The 23406-nt window shown below is 40.2% G+C and overlaps 1 protein-coding gene across 1 annotated transcript in view; it reads right to left on the reverse strand.

The window, feature by feature from the left end:
• Positions 1 to 9282, reverse strand: part of LOC146972785 (sodium bicarbonate cotransporter 3-like) — a 79084-nt gene extending 69802 nt beyond the window's left edge. The window contains exons 1-3 of the mRNA XM_085803179.1: positions 9040 to 9282; positions 1166 to 1247; positions 208 to 354 (exon numbers count right to left, since the gene is read on the reverse strand). Coding sequence (XP_085659305.1) covers positions 208 to 354; positions 1166 to 1247; positions 9040 to 9096 — 286 coding nt within the window. The 5' untranslated portion in view covers positions 9097 to 9282. The remainder of the gene's footprint in view (positions 1 to 207; positions 355 to 1165; positions 1248 to 9039) is intronic.
• Between the last annotated feature and the right edge of the window lie 14124 nt (positions 9283 to 23406).

Below are 23406 nucleotides of genomic sequence, written 5' to 3' on the forward strand. Positions count from 1 at the left end.
ACCATTTTAAACTTAAAATGTCAAGAAAAAACATATAAAAACAAATGAAAACTGACTAACTGCAATGCATTTCAATGGACGTGGAAGCAGAGAATGTCCCAGTGTATGGGCTAGCTATGTGCACTGTGATTGGCTCATCGCGTTTGGGGGCGTGGCTTAGGTGTGCCATAAGTCAATTGTCAAACGGACTCGGACTCGGATTCTGACCGTTGCTAGGAGACTCTCGTCCGTCGTCGCGGTCCGACCGGTCCCGCCGTTGCTTGTTGCGGTGGTGACGGTGTCCACGGTGACGGTGGCGTCTCCGGCCCTGACGACCCAGAGGGACGTGGACGCCCACGTAGACCGCCCGGTGACCTGAGGGAGAATATAAGCACTGCCTTGTCATGTTTAAATAAAGTTATTTAAATTGAAAAAAAATGAGAGAGAGAGAGAGAGAAAGAAGAAGGGGAGGAAAGAGAGAGGAGAGGAGAAAGATAGAGAGAACGAGAGAGAAGAGAAGAGGAGAGAAGAGAAGAGAAGATGAGAGAAGCAAAGAGGAGAGAATAGGATAGAGAAGAAGAGGAGAGAAGAAAAGAGGAGGAGAAAAGAGAAGGGAAGAAAAGAGGAGAGGGGAGGAGAAAAGAAAAGAGGAGAAGAAAAGAGAAGAGGAGAGAAGCAAAGAGGAGAGAAGAAAAGAGGAGGAGAAAAGAGAAGGGAAGAAAAGAGGAGAGGAGAAAGGAAAAGAGGAGAAGAAAAGAGAAAAGGAGAGAAGCAAAGAGGAGAGGAGAAAAGAGGAGGAGAAAAGAGAAGAGAAGAAAAGAAAAGAGAAGAGGAGAGAAGAAGAGAGGAGTGAAGAGAAAAGAAGAGGAGAGAAGATGATAGAGGAGAAAAGAGAAGAGAAGAAAAGAGGACAGAAGAGAAGAGGAGAGAAGCAAATAGGAGAGAAGATGGTAGAGGAGGAGAGAAGAAAAGAGAAGAGAAGGTAAGAGGAGAGAAGAGGATAGAGAAGAGAATGGGAGAGAAGATGGTAGAGGAGGAGAGAAGAGAAGAGAAGAGAAGAGAAGAGAAGAGATATAGAGTTTTAACATTAATCACTTATTCAGATCAGAGTGTGTGTGTGTGTGTGTGTGTGTGTGTGTGTGTGTGTGTGTGTGTGTGTGTGTGTGTGTGTGTGTGTGTGACTCACTCTCCAGCTCTTCCTTCTCAAAGTTGGTGTGGAGGGTGGAGCTGGTCTTCCCCTGGTCCAGCACCGCCTCCTCATCGTTGCCCTGCAGCATATACACAGCTCAATCAGAATAAACAGGTGGAATAACCCTTTTCTCACGGCTCTTTCACACCGAGGACGTGACGAATAAACGACACGACATTGAAACCGTTCACACTGGCGACGGATGAGACGTCGTTGAACACAACTACTCGTTCATTCTCCCTCATGTATTCAACACCTTAAAGTTATAAAGTTAAAGTTATAAAGTTATTTACAGTTTTTCTCAGTTGCTAAAACACTAAACCCAGTTGTCTGAACCCACTGATTGAATCAGTCTCTTTTGGCAAAACCATCAGCACTTTTCACCTGTTTAGACACAACTTGCCGACACATTTTCATTGTGATGCACCTGTGTTGCATAACGCTGAGCACAGGTGGCAAAAGTCAAACACAACTAAAGCACAAGTTTCACCGGTTGAACACAACAACTCAGAATTGATAACACTTGTGTCCAATGATGTGAGGGCACATATACTGTAAGCTGGTTCAGGATGAAGTCCTGTGGCCTGACCCAGTACAGAGAAATGATGCTGTGGCTGAGTAACACACTTCTCATTTCTATATTTTTGTACTTTATTTTTACGTAGGCTTACTGTATACAAGTACTAAATGCACAGGATTTCTGTTTGTTTTTGTACTGTACAAGTGCTACGTGTAAATGCGCAAGATTTCTGGTTTTTGTACTTTTTTTTTACTATGTACAAGTGCTAAATGCACAGGTTTTTTGTTTTGCAAGAGGAGAAGATGAGAGGGAGGGAGGGGATGAACTGGGAAGAAAAAGGAAGAAGGGAGGAAAGGGGGATGAAATGGATGTGGGGAGGGAAGGAGGAGGGTGAAAGAAAGGGAAGGAGAGAAGTGCTGCAGTGTAAATGCACAGGTTTTTTGTTTTGCAACATGCATTTAGCTACAGTGAACGATAAACATTTATTTCTACAGCTTCATGTGCTGGGCATTGTGTTTTCTATTTTTCTACGTAGTGTTTAGTGACTGCTCAGTAGTGGTTTTAATTTTGATTGACTCGGGGCACGATTTGACAACAAAGTTCAGTTTTGGGCACAGATTGAACTGTTTTGAGGTGAAAGTTTGGTTTTGCAAGAAGAGTCTGAGGTTTTGTGAATGTAGCTTGAAAATTGGGGTTTGTGTTCACAGTTTAGAGAAAATGAGAGAAGCTTTCGAGAAATGTGTCTTAGCAATCGAGAAAAACTGTAATACACATGCGTAAAAACTTTACTCTGCTTTGATCCACTTTGTATGGATCTATTTTAGGAGCAAAATGTGAATGAAAGGTTTTTTTTGTTTTTTTTTACTCGCACAGTCTATTTTTAGGCGCACAGGCGAGTGAAATGCTCAGCACTGTACAGCCCTGATATTGACATAAAAAAAAGGTAAAAAATACGTCTCTGGTGTGAAAGGACATTTAAACCGACAGACAGTAAGATGACATCATGTAAACAGTGAAACTTAAATGCTGAGAATGAAGAGAAGAGAAGAGAAAAGGATAGAGGAGAAGAGAAGAGAAGAGAAGAGAAGAGAAGAGAAGAGAAGAGAAGAGAAGAGAAGAGAAGAGAAGAGAAGAGAAGAGAAAAGGACAGAAGAGAAGAGAAGAGGAGAGAAAAGGACAAGAGAAGAGAAGAGAAGAGAAGAGAAGAGAAAAGGACAGAAGAGAAGAGAAGAGAAGAGAAGAGAAGAGAAGAGAAGAGAAGAGAAGAGAAGAGAAGAGAAGAGAAGAGGAGAGAAAAGGATAGAGGAGAAGAGAAGAGAAGAGAAGAGAAGAGAAGAGAAGAGAAGAGAAGAGAAGAGAAGAGAAGAGAAGAGAAGAGAGGAGAGGAGAAGAGAAGAGAAGAGAAGAGAAGAGAAGAGAAGAGAAGAGAAGAGAAGAGAAGAGAAGAGAAGAGAAGAGAAGAGAAGAGGAGAGGAGAGAAAAGGATAGAGGAGAAGAGAAGAGAAGAGAAGAGAAGAGAAGAGAAGAGAAGAGAAGAGAAGAGAAGAGAAGAGAAGAGAAGAGAAGAGAAGAGAAGAGTGATGTGAACAGGAAGTGGTCTGACAGCTGGACGGAGACCACACACACACACACACTAATCCTCACTGTAGCTATGAACACTGATGTAAACCAATAGGGATTAAAGTTACACACACACACACACACACGAAGAAAACGATGTAGAGCGATCAAATCAATAATCACCTTAATCAATTCATCAATAACCATAATAATAATAACCCTCCTCAGGAAGCCCCGCCCACTGAGTCGATGACCTCATCCAACCCTCCAGAGACTGTGTGTGTGTGTGTGTCCATCCGGTCTGTCAGGGTTAATGTAGATTTCACACTCTGGTGAACACACTCACACACACACACACGCGCGCGACCTCGTTGCCATGACGACCAGCAGGACAACAGGAAGTGGACACACGTGGGCGGAGCCGCCAGCGATCTAAAGGTCAGAAAAACCCTCGACAGGAAGTTCATCATCATGTCACACAGGTGATGACGCTCCAGGCTGACGAGCCAATCAGGAGCCACCGACACATTCCTCTGGAGCTTTTCAAAATAAAACATGGGCTGTATTCAAAACCGCATACTACACTGCTAGTACGTACTGATTTGGCCAAAATGTAGTATGTAGTAGTATGCAAACAAAAGCTAAATCTACAGTATGTCATACTGATTCGGAAAATATCTCCAGTATCTGACCAGCCTACGTTGTGTACTCTATCCCACAATGCAATGCTCCCCTGACGTCTAACCGTAACCACAGACGGTAGTGAAGTATCTTTGCCGTGTACCGTAACTATAGTTTAATAAAATAAAACTTAATGCAGACTGATCGGTTCATTGTAAAATATTTATTTATTTTTTGTAAATGTGGTGATTTCTGTCCGTAGGCTCCAGAGCCCCGAGGCAGCGCTGCTCTTCTGTCCAATACACACAGGAAGCTTCACTTAACATTCAGACTAACTAATGCTACTGATACAGCTGTTAGATTTCATCAATGAGACCAACATTTATCTCCTGAAAATAATTTAACCAGCCGGTGGTAAACCTCTAAAAACCTGCGGGTAAGTTAATTAGCGATGGTTTTCTCCCCCGGGATGAGGACGGAGGTTGGCCGGCCGAGCAGCTCTGGAGCAAACTTCTAAACCACCGTCGTTTGGATAAACTGGCCGTATATTTGGGATCTAAACAGCTACTTTCTCACATGAAAAAATATTAAAACTTAAAGCAGAAGTAAGTGGTCCGGTGGTTTTGGCTAATGCTGCGTTCCAGGCAGGCTTTTGAAACCGTAAATTACAGCTTCAAGTCACAACTTACCACTTTGTAGCGTTCCAGGCAACCCACTCGTGTTTCTCCGACCTGTTTTACCTGTGAAAGTCACTATAACGGCCACTCGTAACTTCTGACCCGTGAACTCGTACCAGATCGAACTGGTACCACTTCACAGGTCGGAAAAACACGAGTTACGAGTTTCCTTGAACGCACCATAACAGTCCTCGTCCCTACGTCGCCACATTCACGGCGTCCCTTGGCTGCACACACAGAGAGGACTGCCCCTTTATGCCGTTCTCTCTCCTCATTGGATAAAGGTTGTAGGATACAAGGAAAGTTTTCTCCTGGGCTCAGAGCAGAGCAGAGTGACTGACAGACCCGTGTTTCAGACCAAACACTCTATAGAAGTGATTGCTGTCGGAAGATACAACTATTTAAGACTTAGATTAACACAAATATATCACTTACTTCTGCTTTAATAAAGTGACATAATTACAGCGCTAGAGCGGTTTCGAAAACAGCCATGGTCTGCTTCGTTTCAGTTCCGGCTTTTAAAAAGAAGTCACAATGCAGAAAAACAAACAACCAGACTGAACCAGACCTGGAGCCTCAGCTAGAAACGCTACGTACGCCACTTGTTAGCAACGTTTGGGATTTATAGAAAACAAATTTGGCGGGAGAATGTGACCTAACCTAAACCTCCGACCTCGCCGGACGCACAAAATCTGGAGAAACGGGAAACGGCGACCCCAACAGCAGAAGATGAAATCAAAGAAAATGTGTAAAAATTGATACATTTGTGTGAAATAATCAAATATTAATCAAATATAACCAAGTTCCACATCATTCATGAAAGATATATTGGAGAAATCGATATAAGAAATCGATATAAAAAAGAAAAAATATTACTCATAAAAACAGAAAAAAAAGATATTATTAAATAACTGAAAAAAATATTACTTTGAAAAATGGAAAAAAATATTACTCATAAAAACAGACAAAATATTACAAAAAAAAACAGAAAAAAAATATTACTTTGAAAAATGAAAAACAGAGCGTTTAATTTCTCTTTTTAAAGTGAATGCAATGCACTTCCATAATAAAACTATATATACTGTACATGATATAAACTATATAATGTGCAAATATGCTAAATATTACTAAAAAAAAACTGAAAAAAAATATTACTTTGAAAAATGGAATAAAAAATATTACTCATAAAAACAGACAAAATATTATTAAAAAAAACCCTGAATCCTGATCCTGGATCAGGATGAAAACATTCAGCTTCAAGTTTCTAAAAATAAAAGTCGCCTTGCAGGAATCTGGTGCTGGTTCTGGTTTCTGGGTCAGGTTTCACACACACGGAGCAGAACCCGACGTCCCATGATGCTCTGCTCCGTGTGTGTGTGTGTGTGTGTGTGTGTGTGTGTGTGTGTGTGTGTGTGTGTGTGACCTACACACAGGAACGCTATGAGATGAATCCAGTTCATAAACACAGGATCAAAGAGTTCGTTTTTCTCATTCATCAACTGTAGAAACGACCTGAAGCTGCTCAACGACTTCTAGACCTACGTTTATATACTTACATATTATGTAGTTTATAAATATCATTTATATATAGTTTATGGAAGCGTATTGCATTCACTTTAAAAAGAGACATTAAACTCTCTGTTTTTCTGAGTAATTATTTTTTTCATTTTTCAAAGTAATATTATTTTCTGGGGTTTTTTTGTAATATTTTGTCTGTTTTTATGAGTATTTTTCAAAAAAAAATTGTAATATTTATTAGGGCTGTCAGAGTTAACGCGTTAATCGCGATTAGATTAATTAAAAAAATTAACGCGATTAAATTTTTTAATCGCGGTTAATCGCGGCCCATTTTGTCCTCTGTCTGCTGGACTGGAGGACTGGAGTGTGGGACCTCCAGTCCAGTAGGTGGCGGTAAGGCACCTTCAAGTTGGTTGCTACACAAATATACACAGTCTAACATATATCCACAGCTCCATCCATTGATTTTTTGACGGCTTTGTTGTCAACAAATGCACATGGCCAGGCAGAGACGTAGCAAAGTAAAGGGCAATTTCCACTGGATGCAATTCGTTTCAATTCTGTGTGAGTTTCATGCATCATGTGTTATGATTAGGTACTAGGCCTGCTAGGTCTGGTCTAAAAGTTGTTTGTCTAGAGATTATAACACTTTGGAGGGTTGAAAGTCCAAAGCGCCATATATAATATTTTTAATAGAGATTAATCGCGAGTTAACTATGGAAAAAATGCGATTAATCGCGATTAGAAAAATTAATCGTTTGACAGCCCTAATATTTATCTTTTCTTCCATTTTTCAAAGTAATATTTTTTTCAGTTTTTTTTTATATTTTGTCTGTTTTTCTGAGTCATATTTTTTTTTCCATTTTTCAGAGTCATATTTTTCCTGGGTTTTTTTAGTAATATTTTTTCTATTTTTATGAGTAATATATTTTTCCATTTTCCAAAGTAATATTCTTTTTCTGTTTTTTTTAATTTTTTATTAATATTTTGTCTGTTTTTATGAGTAATATTCTTTTCCATTTTTCAAAGTAATATTTTTTTCAGGGTTTTTTTGTAATATTTTGTCTGTTTTTCTGAGTCATATTTTTTCCTGTTTTTCAAAGTAATGTTTGTTTTCAGTTTTTTTTAGTAATATCTTTTTTCTGTTTTTCAGAGTAATATTTTTTTCTTTTTTGGGAGTAATTTTTTCCCCCTATCTCAGGGGTGGGCAATTATTTTTTCCAGAGGGCCACACTGACTCCGATAAAGTGAGTGAAGGGCCACACGATTCGAAATCAAATTGAAACATCAAATATTTATTGCTGAATTATATATAATTATATATTAGCCTATATAACTACATATATTTGGTGGAAATGATTGCATTACAATAGGCTGACAGCCCACAATCATGTAATCGCATTTTCAACTTATATCCATCACAGATCAGTGAAGAAACATGCTGTATTATGATATAAATATGGACTCAAGGCAGATTGTTTTAACAAAACTTACTGACCATAAATGACTGCACCAATTAATAATGTTCACAGACACCTGAATATTATAATTAAGCACTCAGATCCTTTTCAGTTCTGATTCAGTGAGACTGTTCTATTTGTGTAGATAACCTTTTATTTACGAAGAAACACAATACTCCTTTGCTGCTGCCTAACAGCACCAACATGAAAAAAAAAGACTGATTTGATTACAAGCGTAGCCATTGGTGGATGGAGGCTTCAGACGCACGTGGCTACAATCAGTCATATGGTCGATCACGTCAGAAAACCCAGCGATCTCATAAAATGCTCTTTTAATCACAGATTGCTAATAATTAGGTGCCGTGATGGGGCTTTGTAACCGTCAGCAATTATGATTCGGCTGACGGAGGGTTGTGAAACACCGGCCCGGTCCCGGTGGTCAGAAACTCCGCTGTGGAGAAAAGCTGCACCAGAGCGGCTCCTCTCCCTCCTCCGTCGGAGCTCTGGTGTCTGACAGAGAAAGAGACTGAGCAGCCTGTCCTGCAGGAGATCTTCTACCTGGAGGAGGTTACGTTGTTACTTTCTGTCTGCGATGTGCAGGCTCCTGATCTAACAGGGCTGTCACTGTTTCAAACAGCTGATTAGTGCGCATCAACGTAATAAAAGCAATCGGGTCATAATAACAGTTCGGCTCGCACTTCGGCTCGCGGGCCGGATTGAGACGGCATGCGGGCCGGGTCTGGCCCGCGGGCCGTAAAATGCCCATGTATGCCCTATCTTAACGAGATTTCAAAATCCCGCAAGAAGCTCCTAACGGTTGCAAATGGATACCAACTGTCTTCGTAACAAAAAGACACACCAAAAAACATCCAAATACCTCCATGCTGCTCGTATGTAATGTCCGTCTTGTATTGAAGCCCCGAAATGCGAAATTGTCCCGAAAGAAAATTAAATAAGTCTATATTTCAAGCTTGTTTGTAGCGGAAGCTTCTCGAAGCTCCTCTTCCCGGTTTGTCAAGTTTGGACGAACTGGGAAGAGAAGCTTCCGCTACAAACAAGCTTGAAATAAAGACTTATTTAAGTTTTTTTTTGGGACAATTTCGCATTTCGGGGCTTCAATACAAGACGGAGGACTCTGAAACTTCTCCCAGCCCTTAGTCGACATGAGGGTGAGTAGATGCGTGAAATTTAAATTTTGGGTGAACTATCCCTTTAATATTTCTCTGTCAGGCAACAACAACAGTGTTGAAGTCGTGAACAGATCAACATCACAACAGATCGTATTTGCAGAGGCAGGATGTTGTGTCTGTGTGTGTGTCTGTGTGTGTGTTTTGTTTTGCACATTTCACTTCACTTCTATCACTGAGCCGTTTCCTGTTTTACCGTCTCATTTCCTCAAATGTTTGATGAAGTTTAACTCACCGCATATCTGTGTGTGTCTATGTGTGTGTGTGTGTGTGTCTCTCTATGTGTGTGTGTGTGTGTGTGTGTGTGTGTGTGTGTCAGGCTGCCCACCGTCGTCACGGCTCGGTTCACCCTCTGACTGGCGATGTCTCCCCAGAAGTCTCCCATCGTCCAAATACCGCCGTCTTCAAAACAAAACTCCTCAGAGTCCAGAAACAGAAGACGGAGGGAAAAGAGACGAGTCCAGAGAAAAGAGACGAGAAAAGAGAAGAAAAGAGACGAGTCCAGAGAAAAGAGACGAGTCCAGAGGAGAAAAGAGACGAGTCCAGAGAAAAGAGACGAGTCCAGAGAGAGAAGACGTGTCCAGAGGAGACGTGAGTAAACGCAGCGTGTGTGTGTGTTCAGACAGCAGAGCAGAGATCTGGACCTGCAGCCCGTCAGTCAGTATCACACACACACACAGACACACACACACACAGTTGGACTCTGGGCTCTGGTCCATGTATTTATAGCAGAGTGTGTGTTAGTGTGTGTTGGTCCAGTGATCCGGCTGCTGGAGGAGGAGGAGGAGGAGGAGTGTGACCAAAACCACCGAGAGCAGCAACAGTTCACACATTAGAGCTGCAACTAACCATTATTTTCATTACTGATTTATCTGTCGGTTGTTTAAACGATTAACCCATTAGTTGTTTGGTCAATAAAACGTTGAAAAATGTTGTAAAACCAGCAGACGACATCGTCCTCAAATGTCTTGTTTTGTCCACAAACCAAAGAGAGACTCAGTTTATTGTCGTAATGGAACAAAGAAACCAGAAATATTCACATTGAAGAAGCTGGAATCAGAGAATCTGGACTTTTTTTTTCTTTAAAAAACGACTCAAACTGATTATTAGATTATCAGAATAGTTGACGATTAATTTAATAAATGATTATTGTTTGATTAATCGATCAGTTGTTGCAGCTCTAGCCTACGGTAATGTCAAGGGATCTTTTCAAAGGGGCGAATCTTTTCAAAGTAAAACCAAGTCTTATTCCCTGCATTTTATCTCTAAAAATATCGGCGACAATCGGCGAGTTTTGGCCGATTACGGATTATTCTCAAACGGGCTATAATCGGCCGATTTAATTGGCTCGCCGATAAATCGGTCGGGCCCCAAAGAAAACTACAACTAAGCTGCTGTGATCTGACTTTACTGCATTCTGCAATGCAATTTTATTCTTATTTCAGTTTAAATGACTTTTTCACTGCTAGTCTTCGTTTTAATCTTAGTTTTAGTGACCTATAATAACCCTGGTTCAGACCAGAGTCACGTGCTACAAGTCAAATCCAAGTCCAGGATCAAAACTCTGAAGTCTGAAGATAAAGTCCAGGACCAAGAAGTCCGGATCAAGATCCAGTCCAGTCCAGATCACCAGGTCCTGGGTCCAGTTAAAGAGTCTGATTCAGAACCAACAAGGAGAGCTTTTCAAAATAAAAGCAGAGGTATAAACCAACGGAGTGCAGCAGCAGACAGAGAACGGACCGCGGTCAGGATTCATGTCCAGTTATCTGTGAGCGTGGGCGGCCATGTTGGCTCCTCATGTTGTTTCCAGTTTTACTTTTTCCCTCAGTAAACAGCAGATGATTACACACACACACACACACACACACACACACACACACTCCTCTGACTGAGCCTCAGGAATCCTAATGAGAAACAGCAACAAGCTACAACACACACACACACACACATAAAACACATGACAGACGAGGTTTTACATTTCCTCTTCTGTTCCAACACACACACACACACACAACTCCACTCAGCCTCAGGCTCAAAAGAAAAACTTTAACTACCGTATAAGGTAGATGTTCGTGTTAAAGCTCCTTCAGAATAAAGGTAGATATTTGTATTAAAGCTCCTTCAGAATAAAGGTAGATGTTTGTATTAAAGCTCCTTCAGAATAAAGGTAGATGTTCGTGTTAAAGCTCCTTCAGAATAAAGGTAGATATTTGTATTAAAGCTCCTTCAGAATAAAGGTAGATGTTTGTATTAAAGCTCCTTCAGAATAAAGGTAGATGTTTGTATTAAAGCTCCTTCAGAATAAAGGTAGATCTTTGCATTAAAGCTCCTTCAAAATAAAGGTAGATCTTTGTATTAAAACTCCTTCAGAGATTTCAGAAATATGAATCCTAATGAGTGAAATATGGAAGTTCAGAGGGCTTTTATTCTGAAATTCCACATCAGATTGGCCTGATTTTTTCTGAGTGTCATCCTGAGGTCGAGTACTACCAGTCTGAAGTGGAACGGTTGAGTAATAACGGGTAGTTTTTTTAAGAAATATGAATCTTAATGGAGAACAACTTTGCAGGATTTGGTTTCTGTGAGTGTTTTATTCTGAAATCTGCGACATGTTATATTTTGTTATTTTGATATTTGACCAAAGATCTTAATTCAACTCTGATACATTCAGACAGCAGCTGTGTATGTGTTTCCTCTGTAAAGACACAACAACCACAACACACACAGTGACGTGGAAACACAGCTGATGCGACAAAGAGAGGAAACGACTTCACAGTGAACTAGTTTCTACACAGAAACACCTGAAACCGACGAGAGAGCAGCTTTTATTTTGAAAATCTGCGGCAGGTGCAGGTGGTCTCTCTCTCTCACACACACACACACACACACGTCATACTGATAAAGATCTGAACAAATACACACACTCGTGCTAGATCAACACAATCTGCTCGCAACTCATTTTTATTGGTGCCGAGCGACAATAAACCCATTCATGGCAGGAAGTCGGTCTGAACCGCCAAAATAAAAGTCACCTGCTGTGATTTCTCTTCCTGCGATTGTGTTTGTTTGTTTGTTTAGTTTTTCAAGTTTTTTTTTTCTGTTTCAACTTTCTGCAGCTTCTCAACGTCACACGATAGAAAATCAAACTATTGATCAAACTGTTGATCGGTTTTCAGTCAGATTGATGTTGAGTTTTGAATAAAAACAGAGAATAGAGACTAATCAATCATCTGAACACTCATTTTCTATCGATTCTGAGATCAATTAATCAACTAATCGGTTTTGAGGTGATTAGTGAATCAATCGATCGATCAGTGATGAAAATAAAGACACATTGTTCATTTCCATCAAGGAAAATACAAGTTAAAAATAGAATTAACACGTATTAGAGGAAGTTAAACAGCACGTACACACACTGTCCCTGCAGCTGGGAGAACATCTGGACCAGACGCTCCTTTACTGAACACACTGTGGGAAAATTCACAAACACACACACACACACAGGTCACGTCAGGTCAGACTTGCTAACGGTGACGTCAGCCAATCAGAACGCAGCGATGAGCTCCCACAGTGTCCGGTTCAAACTGGGACCAAACAGGAGGTCGTGACCTCGGACGACGACTCACATCAAACCGTCACTGGTTGCTGTTTTGTTTTATTTCATTTATTTAGTTTGATTTGTTGGTTTTATCGAGACTAAATTATATTATATGGTTTGTTGTTACTTTAATAACTTAAAAACTTAATTAATAACTATATTAATATATATTAATAACTTAATAACTGTGAACACATAAGCTGTGGGACGGAGTAAAGCCGGAATAAAGCCAGAGTTCGGCCGGAGTTGAGCCGGAGTAAAGCCGGAGTCAAACAGGAGTCAAACCGGAGTAAAGCCGGAGTCAAACCGGAGTAAAGCCGGAGTCAAACCGGAGTAAAGCCGGAGTCAAACCGGAGTAAAGCCGGAGTCAAACAGGAGTCAAACCGGAGTAAAGCCGGAGTCAAACAGGAGTAAAGCCGGAGTCAAACCGGAGTAAAGCCGGAGTCAAACAGGAGTCAAACCGGAGTAAAGCCGGAGTCAAACCGGAGTAAAGCCGGAGTAAAGCCAGAGTCAAACAGGAGTCAAACCGGAGTAAAGCCACAGTCAAACCGGAGTCAAACAGGAGTAAAGCCGGAGTAAAGCCGGAGTCAAACAGGAGTAAAGCCGGAGTAAAGCCACAGTCAAACCGGAGTAAAGCCGGAGTAAAGCCGGAGTAAAGCCAGAGTCAAACCGGAGTAAAGCCGGAGTCAAACAGGAGTAAAGCCGGAGTAAAGCCGGAGCAAAGCCAGAGTAAAGCCAGAGTAAAGCCGGAGTCAAGCCAGAGTCAAACCGGAGTCAAACCGGAGTAAAGCCGGAGTCAAACCGGAATAAAGCCGGAGTAAAGCCGGAGTCAAACAGGAGTAAAGCCGGAGTAAAGCCGGAGTAAAGCCGGAGTCAAACAGGAGTAGAGCCGGAGTCAAACCGGAGTAAAGCCGGAGTAAAGCCAGAGTAAAGCCGGAGTAAAGCCGGATTCAAACCGGAGTAGAGCCGGAGTCAAACCGGAGTAAAGCCGGAGTAAAGCCAGAGTAAAGCCGGAGTCAAACAGGAGTAAAGCCAGAGTCAAACCGGAGTAAAGCCGGAGTCAAACCGGAGTAAAGCCGGAGTAAAGCCGGAGTCAAACAGGAGTAAAGCCGGAGTCAAACAGGAGTAAAGCCGGAGTCAAACCGGAGTAAAGCCGGAGTAAAGCCGGAGTCAAACAGGAGTAAAGCCAGAGTCAAACCGGAGTAAAGCCGGAGTCAAACCGGAGTAAAGCCGGAGTAAAGCCGGAGTCAAACAGGAGTAAAGCCGGAGTCAAACAGGAGTAAAGCCGGAGTAAAGCCGGAGTCAAACCGGAGTCAAACCGGAGTAAAGCCGGAGTCAAACAGTTTAGCCTCGTGCTGACGGACCACTTGTTTACATAGAGGCTTGTTTATGCCGTTACGTGTAGCTGTCGTCCGTCTGCCGTCTGCCCAATTTCAGGTGAATGCAGCATGAAAAATACGACTGAGTTGCTTGAGATATACAACCTATATTCTTACACAATGTACCTTTAAAGCTTGATATAAAAACAACAGTTTGCAGCAAGACAAAGCCGATCACCAATCGATCAGCTGATTGATCAGATGACAGGTTACAGGGAAAATGAGCTCGCACAGATCTGATTGGTCGCCTCTGGATGACATCATCATGAGTCACAGAGACTCATGTTGTCTCACATACACACACACAACCAGGAATAAACAACTTGTGTGTGTGTGTGTGTGTGTGTGTTTACATCCATGTGACCACATTCAATGATCAAATACTCTAATAAATGTTGTTTTATTGTGGAGGGGCGACTTCCTCCTCCACCTGCACCAAACAATGAGCTGCTGCAGCAACACACAGACACACAGACACACGCACACACAGACACACACACACACACACACACAGACTCTGTGTTGATCACTTTGTTGACAGATTGGATCCGTTTGAACGGAGAAAGTGAAAAGTTTCACCTCAGTTTCCATGGAGCATCCGCAGACAGGAAGCAGCAGGTTCACACACACACACACACACACACACACACACACACACACACACACACACACAAGGTACAACTACAGAGACACACACACAAACCGACTGCAGCCGAACCCCAGAGCAGCAGTCGACACTTTCCCCAAATAATAATCATCAATATTCATTAGTGACGTCACGATTATAGATGTTCTTGGTACGATCATTGTCAGAGAAATTATCACATTATTACGATTATCACGATTATTATGCATTAATAAATTTCACAACACTATGAATGTGTAAAATAAAATAAAATATAGTCAAAATGTAATCACATTACTAATCTCTAAATAAAGGACCAGTTATTAATCCCCCGGGGGAAGTGTTTGAAATATTTAAGTCATTAATTGCCATTGATACCAAATGTTTAAGTTTATTTTAATCATGTTTTAAAATTACAAATGACAAGCTAACATTTAAATTCCTACTAATTCAGTGTTACGTTGGATAAATGGACCAGTATCTGTGCATTTACATTTACTTTGGCGCCACATCTGCCGATACAGTTCCAACAGAATCGTTTTCGGAAGGTGACGGTATTTAGGAATCTTTACGATTAATTAATTGTGGCATTTAATACCGCCATTAATTGTGAAAACAAGTAATTGTGACATCCCTAGTATACATTAATAATCATGTTTTAGTCTGGGGAGACAGGAGGAGGAGGAGGAGGAGGAGCAGCGACATCACATTTCTGGTCGAACCAGAAACATTGAGAGACATTTCTGTCAAGCTGCAACATGACTGAGTCTGAAGAGATCAACAACAGGAGGAGGAGGAGGAGGAGGAGGAGGAGAAAAAGAAGGAAGAGGAGCAGAAGAGGAAGAAGAAGGATGAAGAGGAGGAAAAGAAGGAGAAGACTGATTCTTATAGCAGCAGAAGATCCGAATATATAGATTATTGATTGGTTATTACCTGGACCGCAGCTCCGTGTGGTCACAGAGAAAAGACCCAGAGTGACACATCTTCACTCACACAAACCATCTTCAATCAGTTCAGACACATCGATCACCAATAATCAATAATCAATAATCAATCAATCAATCAATGAGCAGGACGAGTCACTGAAAATCACCAGCTCATCAATAAACAGTGGAGAAAAAAATGGGTGACATGTTCAACGAGGATTGTCAATAAAGTTTTTCAACCTGGCCCTGTCACGTCTCCACGGTAACTGATACCTGTAATTGTATAGCCCGTTTTTACCACCAGTTTGTCTCAAAGGGCTTCACATCCCATCATAACAACATCATCTGACCTCTGACCCCTCACATCCACTGAGGAAAAACTCCATGGAAAACCCTTTTAACAGGGAAAACCAGGAGAAACCTCAGGGTGAGCAACAGAGGAGGGATCCCTCACCCAGGACGGACAGAGATGTTGTTACAGACAAGAAAACAGTTTACAGTTTATGACACAGAACGTGCGAAACATGGAAATGAAAATTTTAAATTCAGTAACTCTCTCGTATTACCAAGCGCTGCGTTACTCCGTTCCTGCACACACTTCCCATAACATTTTAGTGACTGAAATGACGGCTAGAGGGGAATTCAATCAACCTTTATTTAATGGGAGCATTGGAAAAAAAAAAAAAAAACGTTTTAAAGGGACAACGAGGAGTTTTAGAAAGCGAAGTGTTTTCACACTACAATTACCATGAGCCTCCGCGCGCAAGGTGAAATTCTTGGACCGGCGCAATACGGACGTCTTGCCAAGAATGTTTTCATTCATCAAGAATTAAAGTCAGAGGTTGGAAGACGATCACATACCGTCGTAGTTCCCACCATAAACGGAGATTCGGCGGCGTTATTCTCATGACTCGCCACGAAACCGAAAGTAAAGAAACGCTGGTTGGCTCGCCCAGCATTTCCACCACCACTAATAATAACAAAATAACCATAGAGACAAAACCATAGATTTATAGAAAATGGACCCATTAACAAGTGGTAACGTAGATTCATCCACATTAATATCAGACTTTTTATAACCAAATAGAAACTCCTCGTTGTCCCTTTAAAGTAACGAAAAAGTTACTTTCTCAGAAACACGTTACTTTTTGTTTTAAAGGGACAACGAGGAGTTTCTATTTGGTTATAAAAAAGTCTGATATTAATGTGGATGAATCTCCGTTACCACTTGTTAATGGTCCATTTTAGATAAATCTATGGTTTTGTCTCTATGGTTATTTTGTTATTATTAGTGGTGGTGGAAATGCTGGGCGAGCCGACCAGCGTTTCTTTACTTTCGGTTTCGTGGCGAGTCATGAGAATAACGCCGCCGAATCTCCGTTTATGGTGGGAACTACGACGGTATGTGATCGTCTTCCAACCTCTGACTTTAATTCTTGATGAATGAAAACATGAGTCTGTCTTGCGCCGGTCAAAGAATTTCACGGTGCGGAGGCTCATAAATGTAGTGAAAACACTTCGCTTTAACAAAACTCCTCGTTGTCCCTTTAATGGGAGCATTGGAAAAAAAAAACGTTTTAAAGGGACAACGAGGAGTTTTAGAAAAGTGAAGTGTTTTCATACTACATTTACCATGAGCCTCCGCGCACCGTGAAATTCTTGGACCGGCGCAAGAAGGACAGTGGAAATACTGGGCGAGCCGACCGGCATTTCCTTACTTTCGGTGTCGCGGGAGCTGCCCGACGGGCCATGAGAATCGCCGAATCGCCGTTTATGGTCGGAACTACAACGGTATGTGATTGTCCTCAAACCTCTGATTTTAATTTTTGATGAATGAAAAAATTCTTGACAAGAAAGAATATTTTCCTCGTTGTCCCTTTAAAGTAACGAAAAAGTTACTTTACCAGTAAGTAACACATTATTTTTTGTTCTAAGTAACTGAGTTACTTTTTTGATAAAGTAATTAGTTACTATTTTTCAGTAACTAGCACAACACTGCCTGTCTGTTGTTTGTGTTTGTTTTGTACCGAGGTTCCCTGAAGGGGTCTCTCACCTCACGAGCATCGTCAGTCAGTTCACTTCCTGGCTCTAAACTAACGTGGTTTCCCGCCGCTAAAACTGACAATTTACTTTACTTTACTTTAGTTTAGTAGTGACAGCGGACTCCATCTTAGAAAGAAGAAGGAGAAGGAGGAGAGGAAGGAGGAGGAGAAGGAGGCTAACAACCAGCAGCAGGTAACCAGACTTACAGATGTGAGGAGCGGTCTCATCTGCTCGCTCTGGTCCTCCGCCATGTCCGCGGCTCAGGCTGCGTCTCTGTGACCGAGGAGCAGCTACTTCATCCGGCTGTGAGTGAGAGGAGACCACCGGTAGTATCCGTCTTCTCCTCCTTCTTCTCCTCCTTTTTTTTATTCGTCTTTCTTCTTGTTTCACAGCTGCTCTTCTTTCTTGTCACCGCCACTTCTTCACTCACAACTGCTCTGGACTATATCAACTCCTCCAGGCAGCTGCTGGCCCCGCCCACACCGGTTTGTTTGACTGACAGCGCGGTCCTCCAATGAGGAGGCGGCGCTCGGTTCGCTGCAGCCAATCAGCGAGCGAGGAAAGTGTAGTGGGCGGGGCCATGACGGTAACAAAGCATGGCCATGGGAGCTGTTTTCTGTCATATTCACCTCAGTTCAGCTACTACAACAAACTTAAACATCATAAAGTATAAATATATTTACATTTAAATAATGTTTTAAATAATTTTTAATGTTTTATCTTGAGTTATCATCATTTTAATATTTGTCTGTGCAATATCCCCTTATTGCACAGACAAACATTAAAATGATAATATATAGTTTTTTTTTCTCTAAATACAATAACAGTAGCCTACATATTTTTGTAGTACAAGTATTTATTACTTCTTTACGTGTCCTGTACTTCAGTTCTACTGTTGCAAGTGAATTTCCCACGTGTGAGCAATAAAAAGTTGTATGTCTTATGTTACTGTCATTTTATAAACTGTAATGGAGGACAGAAGATTTTACACAAGTTACTGATCTGATGAAAACTGATGTTTGTTTTATGTTATGTACATTTATTATCTATTTATTTTCACATTTATATATATTAATTTATCTTTCTTTCAAATATGTCAGCATGGCATTGGTCCACCCATTACTGATAATTATAATCAATAACAGCTATATTAATGTAAAGAAACCAACCAATCAGCGAGCGGGGGGAAGTGTAGTGGGCGGGGCCACGACGGTAACAAAGCATGGGAGCTGTTTTCTCTCTTATTCACCTCAGTTCAGTTACTACAACAAACTTTAACATCATAAAATATAAATATATTTACATTTAAATAATGTTTAATGTTTTATCTTGAGTTATTAGGCAAGGCAAGGCAAGGCATCTTTATTTATACAGCGCATTTCATACCAAGGCAACTCAGTGTGCTTTACATAAAGACAAAACATTAAAAAAAGAAGCATAAAACAGAATAAAAACAAACAAAACACTAAAAACAGAGTTAAAAGCAAGAGCAAATAAAAGTAAAAGAAAAGAAAATAACTAAAGTTATCATTTTAATGTTGGTCTGTGCAATATATCTGACCAAACAACATGTTACATATATTTTTTTTCTCTATTTAAATAATGTGTTGTAGCCTACATAACATGATCCTACATATCTTTGTTTTATATACATATTTATACATAGTGAAGTCTTTATTCAGAGGACAGAAGATTTTACACAAGTTACTGATGAAAACATGTTTGTTTTATTTTATGTACATTTATTATATATTTATTTTCATATTAATTGATCTTTCTTTCAAATATGTCAGCATGGCGTTGGTCCACACATTACTGATAATTATAATCGATAATAATAGCTATATTAATGTAAAGAAACCAATAAAACCAATCAGCGAGCGGGGAAAGTGTAGTGGGCGGGGCCATGACGGTAACAAAGCATGGGAGCTGTTTTCTCTCTTATTCACCTCAGTTCAGTTACTACAACAAACTTTTAGACTTTTAGACTTTAGACTTTTATTTATTTGCACATAAAAAAATAAAACAAAACATTTACTTATCTCTCTTACTAGTAAGAAAGATATGAAAAAGAAATGTACAGGTGAGGTCTGAAACCAGAAAGGCTTCTAACACGACCTCACCTTGATCTAACAAATAATTGAAGCACAGTCAAGAAATAATAATCACATACCTTAATGTGCAAGGTAGAGAAATAATAAAACAAAAAAAAGAAAGAAAGGAAAAAGATGAAAAAAACAGGGAAGATGTTGGTAGTAAAAATAAAAGTAGTAGTAATGATAACAGCACTAAATAAATAAATAAATAAACAAAAAGAGGTGAGAAAAGAAAGCGAGACAAAAGAAGAGAACTGGTACAGATGAATTAGGTTCAAGTAAACACTAAAAAGGGAAAAGAAAAGAAAAACTAAATAAATAAAGTATAAATATATTTACATTAAAATCATGTTTAATGTTTTATCTTGAGTTATTATCATTTTAATGTTGGTCTGTGCAATATATCTCACCAAACAACATGTATTTATATTTTTTTTCTCTAATAATAATGTGTTGTAGCCTACATGATCCTACATATCTTTGTTTTATATACATATTTGTACATGGTGAAGTCTTTATTCAGAGGGCGGAAGATTTTACACAAGTTACTGATGAAAACCGATGTGTGTTTTATTTTATGTACATTTATTATCTATTTATTTGTCATATTTATATATATTAATTGATCTTTCTTTCAAATATGTCAGCATGGGTTGGTCCACCCATTACTGATGATAATAATCAATAATAACAGCTATATTAATGGAAAGAAACCAATAAAACCAACAATAAGTATAAAAACATTTTAAAACAACAAATTAACAATATCAATATATATAAGTGTAATGTTTATAGATTTGTTTAGGTTTTTTAAAATAATTTACAACAACAGAAGTCACAACACAACATTATAAAAATACTTTGTTTTTGAAAATGTCACTGGCATGAAAGTAGAAAAGAATATCTTGTTTTACCAGTTTTATTATGGGATGTTTACACAACTCTGTGTGAACTTCACGTTTATGCTAATCTTGATTAATATTTGCTGCTTCAAACCTGCACTGACTTCCTGTCAGTCACCTGTTGCCCTTTAACCAACCAGCTGTGTCCAGCTGTTTCACTGTGGACAGCGTCAGGCTAGTTAGCTGCTCGGCTTTTATTTAAAAAATAAAAATAAAAAACACCGTAATGTTTATGAAGAGGGCAACCAACTCAGCGGAGTTTAGAAGGTCTTTTTTCAGCCTCTCTTTGCTCCTCATGTCATAAGTTAGTTCTCTGTGACTTCTCACTCATTATCAGCTGATGCTCGGGCGCATGGCGTCTGTCCGGCTAACCCATTACCCATTTCTCTGACCATACATTTCTTTGTTTTTGTGTCCATTAGTCCGACCTCCCACTTCTCCAACTTAAGTGGCCCTAACCCTTAATAGTCTACTTGCCAGCCCATAGGGCCCCATTGTGAACCCGGAAATGTTGAGTACCCCAAAGTTTTATGTTAGAAATATATAGTATGGGTCCCCAGTATTCAGAAACTGCCGGATGCTAACTTATATATATTGGGCAATTAGCATAACATACATAATTAGCATAAATTAGCATAATTGCCTATATGGGCAATATTTCAACAAAATTGACTTGGCTGATCTGGGCAATATTGGAGTGGTTTTAGGGGTTATTGATGATGCTGAATCCATTTCTGACATTTTCAAAATTCAAAATGGCTGTCTAAACCGGAAGTGACCAGATTTTAACCGCCAGTGGGCCGATTTTGATGGATTTCAAAATATGGTCACTTCCGGTTTAGACAGCCATTTTGAATTTTGAAAATGTCAGAAATTGATTCAGCATCATCAATAACCTATAAAACCACACTAATATTGCCCAGATCAGCCAAGCAGTTGTTGGAATATTGCCCATAGCAATTATGCTAATGTATGCTAATTATGTCAATTATGCTAATTGTTCACTATATACAAGTTAGCATCCGGCAGTTTCTGAATGCTGGGGACCCATACTATATATTACTTAAAATACATGAGTTATATGTCCAACCAGCATCCTCTAAAACTTAAGATTTTGCTTAAAATCCATCAAAATCGGCCCACTGGCAGTTCAAATCTGGTCACTTCCGGTTTAGACAGCCATTTTGAATTTTGAAAATGTCAGAAATGGATTCGGCATCATCAATAACCCCTAAAACCACTCCAATATTGCCCAGATCAGCCAAGTCAATTTTGTTGAAATATTGCCCATATAGGCAATTATGCTAATTTATGCTAATTATGTCAATTATGCTAATTTCCCAATATATATAAGTTAGCATCCGACAGTTTCTGAATACTGGGGACCCATACTATCTATTTCTAACATAAAACTTTGGGGTACTCAACATTTCCGGGTACTCATTGTTGGCAAGTAGACTATAACCTTACCCTAAACCTAACCTTAACACTCTGAAAAACATTCGAGAAAAAATAACTAGCTAACGAAATAACTCTAGCGGATGTTGCTATGTTAACCCAGATATTAACCCGGATGTAGACAAGCGTGGGTAGGCGAAGAAGAAGGGGGCGTTCCTAGCTGCGAGAACGGGAACCCCCCTAACGAAAGGAACGCCCATTTGTGTCCGCAGCCGGATGATACTGGTGTGGATGGGTGAATGCGATGTATGATGTAAAGCACTTTGGGTATCGTTACAGGTATAGTAAAGTGCTATAAATACAGACCATTTACCATTTACCATTTATTGTGACTGGTCCCTTGTTTGACTCCCTGATGAAGGCTTGATGCCGAAACGCGTCGTAGTCATTTTAAACATGTCAGTGTGACAATGCCAGATTAATTAAAGGCATTTCAAAGGTCAAAGCTCTTTATTTTATCAATTTGCTCCATTCCAGTGTAATGTAGACAAAATGAGATGACGTTTCTCAGGGACTCGAAATACAACACACACACCCCCCCTCCCACCTCCATTTCCCCCACACATACCCACTCACTTCATTTTTATTAACTCAAGAGAGTGCCTTTGAGTTTTTCTTTGTTTTTCCACATCCCTTGGATCCCTCTCCAAAAAGCACCTCTAGTTTTGAGAAAGAAGTCCACGTAGCGCTCCTCGTTTTGAACATTTTTTGGTCGTCGGTCATCGCTTTATCGTGACCGGTCCCTCACTTCATTCTGACCGGTCCCTCCACTGTATCGTGTCCCTAGAAACACTTCCTGTTTTGTTGGGTGTTTCTGCAGCTTGTGTGTCGTCACAGTGATGAAGCAGTTCATTGAATTTGTTGCACGTTTGTGTCTTTGTGTGTTGTGTTTTCCGTAGGTGAGTTCTCATTGCCGTCTTTGTGAGAAACACTAAACACTAAACCACAATGAACACAAGCACAACATGCGCACATACACACATTGTGCAGAAGAATAAAGTATTGATACGTCTGTGAAAACGAGAGTGACGAAAAGGGAAGTCATTTTTTTCCCGGGTCCATGAATGCAGCATTCCTTCCTCCTCCTTGGGTGAGAAACATCACGACCAGGTTGATGTGACGGTGAAAAACAAAACCGTATCCAACAGTGTGAGTCTGCATCAGTCAGCAGCTTATCTGTGATTAGCAGCTTCGTGTGTGTGTGTGTGTGGAGTTTCCTGCTGCTGCTGCTCTGTAATCCTGACTGATCACTGCATTACATACAACGCTTTGTTGTTTCTCACAAAGGAACGCCGCGTCTCCAGGTCTGACGCTGTCAGGGTCACGGGGTCAACGGGTCAGAGTGTAGTGGGTACGGAAAGTATTCAGACCACCACTTGTTATTTAGCAGCTTTATGTTAAAATAGAACAAATTAATTCTTTTCATCATCAATCTATACATCAATCAGAGCTTTATTGTCCCTCCAGGTAGGGCCGGCCCTAGGATGTTGGTGGCCCCCTAAACCAGGTTTTTGTTTGTGGCCCTGCACTCTAAACACAAACACCAAATCACTGGTTAAAACTGAATACAGACGTGTTTATCCCTCTGAGGTTTGAGGCCATTTTCTCAACTTTTACATATTTTCTTAAATGTATCTTTTTAAGATACTTGCAGATGTAACAATACTC

This window comes from Trachurus japonicus, chromosome 16 (assembly GCF_045865225.1).
Source record: "Trachurus japonicus isolate A0001 chromosome 16, Traja_1.0".
Classification (NCBI taxonomy): Eukaryota; Metazoa; Chordata; class Actinopteri; order Carangiformes; family Carangidae; genus Trachurus; species Trachurus japonicus.